The sequence below is a fragment of the Corvus cornix genome, chromosome 18, assembly GCF_000738735.6.
Source record: "Corvus cornix cornix isolate S_Up_H32 chromosome 18, ASM73873v5, whole genome shotgun sequence".
In the NCBI taxonomy this organism is placed as follows: domain Eukaryota; kingdom Metazoa; phylum Chordata; class Aves; order Passeriformes; family Corvidae; genus Corvus; species Corvus cornix.
Window position 1 is genome coordinate 1,486,847 of NC_046347.1, and position 12,411 is coordinate 1,499,257.

The 12,411-nt window shown below is 50.9% G+C and overlaps 1 protein-coding gene across 1 annotated transcript in view; it reads right to left on the reverse strand.

The window, feature by feature from the left end:
* The window catches only part of DNAH9 (dynein axonemal heavy chain 9), a 179,501-nt gene continuing 167,090 nt past the window's right edge, over positions 1-12,411 (reverse strand). The window contains 2 exon segments of the mRNA XM_039562282.1: positions 1-879; positions 5,888-6,277. Coding sequence (XP_039418216.1) covers positions 652-879; positions 5,888-6,277 — 618 coding nt within the window. The 3' untranslated portion in view covers positions 1-651.

Sequence of the window (12,411 nt, forward strand, 5' to 3'; positions counted from 1 at the left end):
TTCCAGGAACAATTACTTTTATTAGTAAATACCTATCATCATGACATATTTCTCTTAAATAATCCCTGTGCTGTACTTTCACTGTTGATTCCATTAAGCACACTGGATATTAACACCATTTTCAATGTTTCTAAGATTTACAGGAGTGTTAGCAAAGACACAGCTCATAACCACAACATCTGCTCATCTCCCAGCTTCCAGCATTACACACACGACAAAGAAACACTCACAGAGAGAAAAGAATAAATTCTGGAGAATTTCACAAGTCATTAGACTAAGCGTTTTGGAGAAGGCCGCTGGTTTTAAAACTACTTTGGATCATGAGGAGAAATAAAAATTAGATTTAAGTTTAGCACTCTCTGGGTGTGGTATGTCAGGCTCTGGGCTGGGATCTTCTAGTGCAGCAATGTGAGAATTACAGGATATTGATTTACAGCCACCAGGACCCTGGGCCATGTGTCACTCTGCTCCTCCGTCACCTCCTCACAGCCCTCTTTGGGTCACATCCCCAGGACACAGAGACAGCCCTGGGGACATAACTTGGGACTCCATCAGAGAGATGGAACTTGGGTTAACCTCAGCAGTTAATTGGTTGCATTCTGTGACAAAGGCATCGTGAGGGATTTGCAGACCAGGGGCTGTGCTGGTGCCTTAGATCTGCAGCAGCAAGGCCACACCAGCAAGCACCCACTTGGACGGGTTTTCCTTCGTTTTGAGGTTAAAAGTCCACACGTAGGTTGGCCCTCTCTGGCGTGTTTTGTACAGAGGACACGGGTACATGCCCCGGGTGTCCTGTTTGTCAGCAGGAACGGCCCTGATGAACATGACAGGCATGGCCGGGGTCAGCTCCTTGAGCCTGGCGTCCGTGATTATCCCGGTCTGTGAGGAAAGGAGGCAAAGCACTGGTCAGATTTCCAAGGTGTCCATCAGCTGCTCTGTGATGTACCTGAGCCCCCATGATCTTTATCCGAGCTGCTCCTACTGGGGAGATGCAAGCAGGGGCTGGAGGAGTGTGTTTGAGGAAGGAGGGTCTGGATGCAGCACCTCCCTGTCTCACCACAGTGTAGACCATCCCCAGGGTCCAGCTGTCTGCACTCTCACCAGATGCTCAAACCTTCACATCCAAGCCAGACTTTGTGTGGGTACAGTGTCCCTGGCCCTGTCCAGCCACTTTATGAACAAAGTTTCACTCCTTGTGTCCTGCCTTCAACTGTGGTGCAGCTTGAGGCCGTTTCCTCTTGTCCTATTGCCAGGAAACCAGTGACAGGACGAGAGGAACGGCCTCAAGCTGTGCCGGGGGAGGCTCAGGTTGGACACCAGGAGGAAATTCTTCACTGAAAGGGTGATTAAACATTGGCAGGGACTGCCCAGGGAGGTTTGGAGTGCCCATCCCTGGAGGTGTCCAAGGAAGGGCTGGAGGTGGCACTCAGGGCTCTGGGCTGGGGACACAGTGGGCATCGGGCACAGCTGGGCCTCGATGGGCTGGGAGGGCTTTTCCACCCTCAGTGATCCTGGGATTATTCTCGTGCAGCTCTTCCTCAGGGTTTTGCCAGACCAGAATCACCTCGTGGGAGGTGTTGCTTATGGTGGGAGAGAGGGTGGACACCTGAACCCCTGGGATGGAGAGCAACCCTCACTTGAGAAGAGCCTGAAAGTCACTGAGTAAGGTCCCACCACAGCACCCCAATGTGAGCATGACCTGGGACACCCCTGTCTGGGCACTGAATGCACACGGGGCTTGTTTGGCCCCAAAAGGCACCACGGGCTTGTTCCCACTCTCATGGATGCAACCAAGAGAATCCAAAAGGACTTTCCTGTGGGAATATCACCATTAAATATCAAGTCCCCGCCATCCTCCTCCAAGCAATGCCCTGCCCAGCAGGCTGCCCAACCCAGGAGAGGGAGAGAACCCTGCCAGGACAAGAAATCAAGTTTGTTTCTCTAATTGGGGTCTCTCTGGCATTTTTTTTCTCTCTCTTCCTGACAATAAAATACCCTGCACATCAATCCATATCCAGGGAGAATTGCCTAATGGAGGCTGGAGAGACCAAATGAAAACAAATAGGGAAATGGAAAGGAAACTTTTCAGTGCTAAAGAAGCTGCCTCTCACTGCAGCTGAAGCTTCACATATCATCATTATTCCAAATGCTCTCGGATCAGAGTTGTGGGGTGAGATTCAGCCTCTCCAGTAGTTTATTTAGTTCTGCAAACGAGCGAAGAAAAATCCCTCTTGCCACACACCTTGGTTTAATTGTGCTAATGCCATCTGTTCTACTCAGCTATGATAAATCCAACTCTCGTTTAGGGTTTTATATTTCCAACGTGCTGAAAAAACATTAAATAATTTGTGTAATACCTTGCACAGTAGCTATTTATGAAACATTATTATGCAATCTTCTTAAATCCACACCTTTCATTTCTGAGACTGGGTTTTGATCAGGCCTTTTTCTTTTTTTTTTTTTACTGCTGAGATTGCTTCAAATGTGATTTCCAAGAGATATTCTACCTGTTTCTGGGTTAACAAGAGCTGAAATCTTCCTGAGGTACCTCTGTGTAAGAGATCATTTTGTTATGTCTGGGCTGATTCTCATTTGCATTTTTTATCGCTCTCATCATCAGAAATTAATTCTGCTCTGAAAGCAATTTCTCCTGACTAGCAGCACGGCACTCCTGCTGAAAAGCCACCGTTCTGTGCCTGTAGAGCTCAGGTCTCAGATCCTAAAGGATCCCTCAGTTCTGCTTGCCCCAGATTCCCAGCAGGCAACTGAGAATGGGCTGAGGGCTCAAAGAGCTGTCCCAAACCAGGGGTGGTGACAGATGGGCCCAGAGCCAGCCCCTGTGACCCAAAGCCCTGCACTCTCTGCACGTGGAGGTGGTCCCAGCACAGGTTCCTCACACCACAGCCCCGTTGGGGTCACCTGGCCCAGGGACCCCCAGCATGGCTTGGCTGCCTTTGGGATGGAGTCACCTGTTGGCAGGGAAGGGGGACACAGAGCCAGCAGGGATCCCTCCAAGGTGGTCCCAGAGTGGTGGTGGACAAGGGAAATGAGAAAAACTTTTCCCTGTGAGGGTGGGCAGGCCCTGGCACAGGGTGCCCAGAGCAGCTGGGGCTGCCCCTGGATCCCTGGCAGTGCCCAAGGCCAGGCTGGACATTGGGGCTTGGAGCAGCCTGGGACAGTGGGAGGTGTCCCTGCCCATGGTGGGGTGGAATGAGTTGATCTCTAAGGTCCCTTCCAGCCCACCCCAGTCTGGGATTCTGTGGTGCCATGCCAGGGGCTGTGCTGTCCACAGCTGGCAAAGCTCCATGGAGCACACGAGGGTGTAAAACCCACCCCTGCCCTTCTCCCACCACACTCCAACCCCCTTGGGGAGGGGCAGGGCACACTTTAGACATCAAACTGTCCATTGCTGAGAGCAAGAAAGCCAAGAATCCGTCAGCAGCGTGAGATAAAATGTCTCAAAGTGTCCCCAGCCACAGCATCCTTCTGACTGCCACTGAGTCCCAGTGACTTGAACAGGGCTGCAGCAAGAGATCATTTGCACCCAAAATAATCTGCTTAGTTTCATTTCATCTAATAGCTGCCTGCTGTTTTGTAATGAATGTTTTATAAATTTAAGACACCCAAGGGCAAACATAAATGTTTAAATAAATAGAAAAATGTGAGTAGCAGAACACAGAAGGACTCTTTCCCTTTTTTGGAGGCTCAACCTAAATGTGAAATATTCTTTTAAAAGTGGAGGTGTTCCCCAGAGGAATTCTCCTAAACGTGCTCTGCCATTTTTATCAGAGGATTAATTTGGAAGGAGCACACAACCCAAAAGAGCTGTGCACCTGTTTTAAAAGTCCTGCATCCATTAATGCACACTGGTACTCACTGGATTATAGGTAAAATGAATAGTTCCACTAGGTGGAAATGATATTTCAGTGTGAGCAGCAACCCATGAAAATATCCTTTTCCTCTCTGAAATAAATTGAAGCATGATACCCAGAGATTATGAATGGCTCCATAAACATAATTGCTCAGTATCTTTCAATCACAAGGAAAATGTAATCAGAAAACCACATTTACTGGAGTTGGGATGGTCTCTGAAGGCAAATCCTGTTGCTGGATGCAATCACCCACACCAGTTATTGGAGGGAGGCAGAGGGGAGAAGCCAAGTATTTCCCAAAGATTTCTGGCTTTGCACCACCAAAACCTCTCACTCTTCACTCCCAGCACTGACTGGAGCTGGGTGAAACCCGGGCAGAATTCATTTTCTCATCGTGGTGGCAAAGAAAACACAACAGCAGGCACTGGAATGTTCTTAAATGGAGTATTTGATATGCAGGACCAGGAATTTTTAAAAACACTCCCTGTTCTGGCATGTCCTGCTGATTTCTGTCAGGTTTTTAGGGCAGCAGAAATCCAGTGCTCCCTGTGGTAGGGGCTGTGATCTCCCAGGGGTTGTGTATGGCAGCCACACCAGAGGCTTGGAGAAGGGAGCAGCCAGGGAAGTGTGGGGCCAGAGCTGGGAGATGGACAGGGCTGGGCCCTGTTCTGCTGCTGTGACTTCTGCTGTGAGCAGAGAGATCTGACCTGGCCCACGTGAGATCCTCACTGCAATCTTCCAGCAGAGCCTTTGCCAATGTTCCCAGCTGCCTGTGGCTTCCCAGACCCAATTCAGGCCATTTCCAGAGTGAAAAACAGCCTGGAGCTTTCAACTCCCCGAGGATATGTGATGAAATGGCATCCATCAGGCAGGTCCCAGCTTTCCCTAGTTTCCTATCCTTCATGGAAAACCGTTGCAGAGAGGGAGATGATAAATAAGTGGAATGTTAGATCAGAATTGCAAGGTCAGGCTGGGATTTGGAGTGTGACAGGCACGGGCCTCGCTGCTCAGCACCCAGCACCACATCCCACAGCACATAAACCAGCATCTCCAAGGCTGGCTTGGAGCCTGAAGAGCTGGGGCTGGCTACAGAGCTGGTTTTGGCATGAGAACCTCTTCTCGTGAGGGGGTAAGCTCGACACAGATATGAAAGTTCTGGGTGACCCATTTTGAGGAGCGTTGGCTCTCTCATGGACGAGCAGCAGCAGAGCACGAGCTGCTCACAGGAAGAGCTGCACAAAGCCCTGTCCTTGAATTCCCATGCACTGCACAAACTGGGGGTCCCAGCACAAACTGGGAGCCATGGTACCACGGGCCAGGTGACTCAGAGGTCCGAGCCCATGGGGAACTGTCAGCCCAATGGCTCTCATTGTGCACACTGTGCTCCCGACAGCTGGGAACTGTCCCAAGGACTGACAGGGAGACCTTCATCCAGCTTTATTTAAGGGGTAGCTAGAGGATGAGATTCACTGCTGGTCACAGACCCTACCCCGGCAGATGGCATCCTGCAGCACCTGGCAGTGGAGGGACAGTGCTCTGGGTTTGGCACATCCAGCTCTGAGGATGTCCCCTCCTTTCTCCCCACTGCTGCCAAACAGGCAAGTGAGTGACCCCACAAAAGTCTGCCAGGTCACTTCTGGAGGCAGCAGTGGAACCCCATCCGTGAAGGTGTGGGGACAATGCAGCCCTGAGAGAACCCCGTGGTTTGTGTCTCTAGCAGCACCTCAAGTACTGACTGAACCCTGAGACTGAGATTCCCCTTGTACCAACGGGATGGTCGATGGTCAGTCCAAGCTGACCGCCCTGCACAGCCATGGAACACCCAGCTCCAAGGGGGGTTCCCCTGACACCCTGGACACCCACTCAGGCTGCACAGGACAGGCCCACATCTCCCATCTCTCATTCCCAAAGAGCTCAGGTGACTATCTGAGATGAGATCCTGTTCCCTGGAATACCCAGGGAAGAACACAACACCTGTGGGTCCTCTCTCAACCCACGAGCCTTGCAGAGCTCACCTGAGTGTCCCAGCGTGCTCCCTCCATGAACAGCCCATGGACATAGGCCCCTTCACGAGGAGCACTGGCAAAATCCTCTCTACTCTTCTTTGTCACATCGCACTGCAACGTCATCTTGTCCAGAGGCCACTTGTTCTTCCGGGCCGTGGTCTGCATGATGGCTGTCAGGATGGACTGCGGGTTGAAGAACCCTCCAAGCCACAATGTGGAGGGTAAGGAGAAGTCCCTGGTCCAGGCCTCGAGCTCGTTGATGCGAGCCAGGAGGTCGGCAAACCACGAGCCCAGGCTGGCCGTGGAAGGGTAGGATCTCTTCACCCAGGACTCGGGCACCGTGTCCAAGAAGAGGGAGTTCTGCAAGTTCTCCATGTCGCTGGTCATGGTCAGCTCCCCCTGGTGAGAAAGGGCACGGTCACCTCTGACAACTGCCCAGCAGAGCCTGCTTGGAAGCAGAGCTGGGCCAGGATGTGGGGAAGAGCACAGCACCCCACACAGTCACTGCTGCCCACGTACCGGGAGTGACTTCATGAGTTTGGGGTTTTCTTGCACACTTCCTATTGCATATTCCTGCATCCCCACCCTCCCTGCTGTAAAAATGCTACTGAGAGGAAAAATAGTGACAGCAGCAGGACTGTCCCTCAGTTGTCCCAGTGTTTTTTCTGTTTTCTCTCATGGACTCGCAGATTTTCAGGGGTGTAAAGCTGTTCTCACTCACTGCCAGGGCAGGATACTGGAGTGTCTGATGATCTACTCTAAAATTGTCCAAATATTTGTTATGTCAAGTCCTATCCCCCTCCTCTCCTCCACTCCCCCCCCCATTTACTGCTTTGCAGTGCAAGATTGTCTTTCTGACTTCACGTGTTGTCTGCAAATATAATCACAGCTCCTTCCACAGCAGGGAAACACACAACAAACTAAGATATGATTCAGCCAAGTGAGATAAAGAGAGAGGTTTGACTTTTCCTTTGTGCAGCAATTAATTAGTTTTAAAGCTTTTAGAAGCCTGTATCAGTTCTGCCAGAAGCGCTGAATTCCAGGACATTCCACTGAAGTACAACGTGAGGGTGGCTGAACACTGGGACAGGGTGTCCACAGAGGCAGAGGAGTCTCCATTCTTCAAAACCCAGCAGGGCATGGTCCTGAACAAGCTGCTCTGCCTGTCCCTGCTCTGGGATGGGGTTGGACCAGACAATGTCCTGAACAACTCCTCTGATTCTGGCTCACTCATGCAGGATGTGAAGAGAAAGCCTGCAAAGCAGGCTCAGCTTCCCTGGTATGGAATGATCTCCACGACTGAAATCTCTGCACACTCTGTGCTCAGCTGGAGGGGCACAACACCCCCAGCACTTTGGAGACTCACAGATAATGTCGATCACTGCTCTCCATTATAAACACTTCCTTTTGTTCCCTTATCACTTTGCCAAAATTTATCTGATTTACAATTTCACTTTGCCTCGGGCAAAGTGTTTTTGGAAAGATTAGCTGAAATCAGTTGAGCCATTGCTGAGAACTAGGGTGAGGGAATTGGGTCAGTCTATTCACATTAGAAGATTCCAACTGTTCTTTCACAGGACTTCAGTGCCTCCAGCCGTGAGGTCAGCAGAGGTGCCCTTTGCTGGGGCCACAAAAATCAATGGAGCTTTAGCAAAAGTTGAAATCATCTTCAAGCAGCCCCCACAGTTGTTTGGCAGTGCTTGTCAGAGCTCAGCAGTTAAAGATCCCTGCAGTTTGTTCCTGTGCTGACCATGCCCTATGGGTCACACTGACAGCTGAAAAAGACCTTTAATATCACCAAGCCCAGTCATATAATTGTGTGGCAATTGGACAGTGTGTGGCAATTAGATTTAATGTGGGGAAGGATGTGCTGTTTAATGTTGGTCGGGGAACGAGGGGATGAATAGTGTGCAAATAAACCACAAACAAAATAAACCACAGGAATCACAGGTGCAGACCTCTCCCCAAAGCCTGCCACCAATCACAGCAGGGCAGGAGATGGGATCTGCAGAAAAGGCTCCTCTAAGGGCTGCAGCAGCCGCAGCCCCTGGGCTGGCATTCAGGGACACCCGGGGCTGGGACTGCAGGAGAAGCACAGAGCAGAGGAGCAGCAGCCTTTGCCATTTCTCCCTCTGGTGTTTGCTGCAGAGACACATCTGAAGGCTCTGAGAGGCCGTCAGTGGGCACTTCAAAGAGTCATGGAGTCCTTAAGGCTGGAAAAGACCTTTAAGATCACCAAGTCCAACCGTCCCCCCAGCAGCACCACCGTGCTCACCACGGAACCACGGCCTCAGGTGCCACATCCGTGGTTTTCTGGACACTTTCAGGAATGGTTCCTCCCTCTGAGCCTGCCCTTGGCAGCCTGTGCTGATGCTTGACAACCCTTTATGTGAAGAAATTTTTCCTAATACCCAACTAAACATCCCTTGGTGCCACTTGAGGTCATTTCCTCTTGTCCTGTCACTTGTCACCTGGGAGAAGAGACACCTGGAGAAGATGCACCTACCTGGCCACATCCTCCTTAGGGCAAACCAGGCTTGCTCTGGGGTTAGCAAACCTTTCTCCAAGGAAGTGCCCTGCAAAGAGACCAGAGCCTCCCTTGGCAGACAACTGTCTCCAGGCCAGGAATCCTCTGAGGGAACCAAGGATCCTCTGAGATGACCACACTGTGGCAAACACAGCCCTGGGAGCTGCTGGATGGCGGCCCCAGCAAGGGCTTGGACACACACCTGCTCCATCCACTGTGTCCAGCCCCAGGGAGGAAGGGTGTCAGCTGAATTTGGGCCCTGGAAATGTCCACTTGAGCACTTCTGGTTTTCAGAACCTGACTTACAACCCTTATCCTTTTTTTCTTCCCTTGTCCTATTTCTTTCCTTTTTTAGTTCCTGTGAAAATTTCTAAGCATTCCCACTAAAATTCCTTTTGTCTGGCAATAGGCAAGGGCAGGAATTCAAGGGAAGTCCCCAGCACCCCCCAGTTCCAATGGGAGCTGAGAACTTTTTGTGTGCCTGGAAACCACTGCAGCCCTGGATCTCCATTCAGAATCTCCCTCCCTCCCAAGGTCTGTGGATTCCCATCCCAAAATTCCCTCCCTGCGAAATGTTAATCTCTCAACAGGATGGACTGGTGCAAGGCAAGATTAAACCTCTGCTCCAGACATGATTTGTTAAATGCAGCGAGGTTTTAAAGGCAGACACTGTCTGAACCTGCTGGGTTTCCCCATGGAGAGCAGATTTCTGGTGGATAGAGAAAATCCTGAGTACAAAGGGTTTAAGATGGGGTTCGAAGCTAAAACAGCAAATAAGGTTAAATGAAAAAGGAGCACTTGCAATTAGTACTAAAATATGAGGAACAACCTTCCAAAATCTCCATCATGATCTCCATCCTCAGGAGAAACTGGGCACAAAGAGGAGCTACCAAGGGGCTGGGCTAAAGCCATGGCAAGGCCATGCAGGAAGAAAAGAAAGTCCTGCACTGGCCACAGCAGGACACTGCAACAGGAGGATTTTGTGCTCCTGGAAGTGTTTTGACGTGGGTAAGAACGTGGCAGAATGTGTGCAAGGAGCCAAATTGATTTGAAGACAACCCCCCTCGATCATATATCATGTCTAGTTTTACTTGCAGGAAACAAATGAATTAGCAAATGTAATTCTCAGCAAGGCTTGAGAAAAGCAATTTTTAAAGCCTGCGCACTCAAGCATGCTTTGAGTCTCCTGTGAGCGTTCAAAGCATCTACAGCAGCAATCTCATAGAGTTGTCCAAACACAATTATGCATAAATTTGCATTTCAGATGCTGAATACTAAAGTGCATCAGAAATTATTCACGTTACTTTTAAAAATTTTTTTTTTCCCCCAACACTGGGAGTAATTTTCATTTAAAGACACCCTTGAAGGAAATCCTAATCAGCCTGCAGCCATTCCCTCAAGATGAGCACACTATTGGCACAAATTGTTTTCTCAGTTCAAGTTATTTTCACTTGATACCCAGCTTGCCGATCAAAATTTGGTCTTTGCTATTTTACAGTACATATTATCCTCATTCTGGAGGCTCATCCTTCACCCAAATTGCAAACCAGAGGATCTGCTTGCAAAAACGAGGCTGGTACAACATTAACATGCAAGTGCTTCAGCCCAGCCTCTGGTCCCACCCAAGCCAGCCAGAACAAAGGGCTTTGAAATGCACCATGCCAGTTATTTCTGATGGCTACCAGTCTATTGCAATTTCTCTTCCTCCTAATGGGATGTCTCCTATTTTTGGACCAAACAATCACTTTCCGCTAGGACGACACGATGAATTATTCAAAAATTCAAATTAGCCGTGACATTTCCGAATCGCCGCCTTCTGGCAGATCCTTCAGTCAGCTAAAAACAATAAGCCTTGTTTTCCCTGGGCGTTATTTATTCTCTGCTGAGCTCTGTGGGGCCTGGTTTGTAAACTCTCCTCCTCTGAGTGCTCTCAGGGCAGGCCCCCAGCCCCAGAGATGAACGGGCTCTCACTGAAAGGAACAATTAAAGAAGGATTTCTTCCCCAAGCTCAGTGTAAGGCCCAGAAGTCAAGCCAGGGCAGCAGCAGAAAAAGCCATCAGCCCCCTCTGGCTGTTCCGTGGTCCTCGAGGTGTGGGAAGTGATGTGGGGGACGCTGAGCAGGGTTTTGGGCCATGCACAAGGTCAGTTCAGCTCTGCAGGGACCCACGTGTGACATCTACCTGCAGACACAGAAGAACCAGGCTCAAGTTGTGCCAGGGAAGACCTGGTTTAGATATTAGGAAAGCTTTCTTCAGGCAAGGGGTTGTAAAGCACTGGAACAGGCTGCCCAGAGCAGGGCTGGAGTCACCAACCACAGATGGACAGAATATTCCAAGCTGGAAGGGGCCACAAGGATCATCGAGTCCAACTCTTAAGTAAATGGCCTGTGCAGGGATTGAACCCAGAGCTCTGGTGGTGTCAGCACCAACTGAGCCAAAGTACCCTGGAAGTGTCCAGAAAACCACGGATGTGGCACCTGAGGCCGTGGTTCCGTGGTGAGCACGGTGGTGCTGCTGGGGGGACGGTTGGACTTGGTGATCTTAAAGGTCTTTTCCAGCCTTAAGGACTCCATGACTCTTTGAAGTGCCCACTGACGGCCTTCAGAGCCTTCAGATGTGTCTCTGCAGCAAACACCAGAGGGAGAAATGGCAAAAGGCTGCTGCTCCTCTGCTCTGTGCTTCTCCTGCAGTCCCAGCCCCGGGTGTCCCTGAATGCCAGCCCAGGGGCTGCGGCTGCTGCAGCCCTTAGAGGAGCCTTTTCTGCAGATCCCATCTCCTGCCCTGCTGTGATTGGTGCAGGCTTGGGGAGAGGTCTGCACCTGTGATTCCTGTGGTTTATTTTGTTTGTGGTTTATTTGCACACTATTCATCCCCTCGTTCCCCGACCAACATTAAACAGCACATCCTTCCCCACATTAAATCTAATTGCCACACATTGTCCAAGTCACAATTATATCTTGTTTGGGGCTCTGGGATTGGAACATTAAATCACTTCTGTTTACCTGTCTCAGGAAACGGAATTTTCAATTCCACTGCCTTATGCTAGAAAATAAGAGAAATCTGTTTATGATAATTGACTACATAAATATCAGCTTCTTTCAAAAGGGGCTGTACACACTGACCCACCACAAGTGTCGCTGACGTCTCTCCTTTAATAAGCACCAGCAGCAAATGCAGTGCAGCCACATCTGCAGCTGCTGGCTCCAGGGTGCAGCTGGCATTTGGGAGCAGCTTGGTCCCAATCCTGCTGCTGCCTCAATCACGAGCCAAGCCTGCCCCTCCCTGTGCAGGGCGGGCAGCTGAAGGTTTCTCTTCCCAGCTGCCCCTGGGAGAGGTTTGGGATGTCATTCCATCCCAGGGCTGGCCCTCCTTGCTCACCCTCAGCTCCTCCTGTGAATGGGCTGGGTCAAAGCCCAGATCCTTCAGCCACGGTGGTCCCCAGCTGTGCAAACCAGCTGTGGGAGCTGAGCACTGCAGTGAAATGGGATGGCAGCCTGTCGTCGTGGAAATGATGGAGCAGGGAATGCCCACTGACTGATGGGCAGGACATCCTCCAGGGCCCGGCTGTGTGTGCAGGGTGAGGCAGGGCAGGCAGCAGAGCAGTGGTGAAGCTTTGTTCTGCCGGCTCCGGGCTGCATTCCTGCCCTGCACTGCAGCATTCCCAAGGGATGGACAGCACCTGGCTGTGGGGAGAAGAGCCCCAAGGCAGAGGGAGAGTGCTGTTCCAGAGCACCAGGACTGCCCAGGCAGCTCCTGGCAGTGCAGCCCGACCGTGCTGGTTCATCCCCTAAGGGGCACTCAGAGCCTTTTATATTTTGTCCCACTGAGTGCCTGGGCGGGTGCAGGAGGTGACTTCTCCTCCCAGTGGATGCAGCATCAATCACAGCCCTCCCTTGCACCCTGCTGAACCCAGAAATCTGCATCCTAACTGGTGTGGCAAAGCCAGCACCCACGGGGACACAGACATGGGGCAGAGTCTCGTTTCACACCAGGTGGAGCAGCAGCAG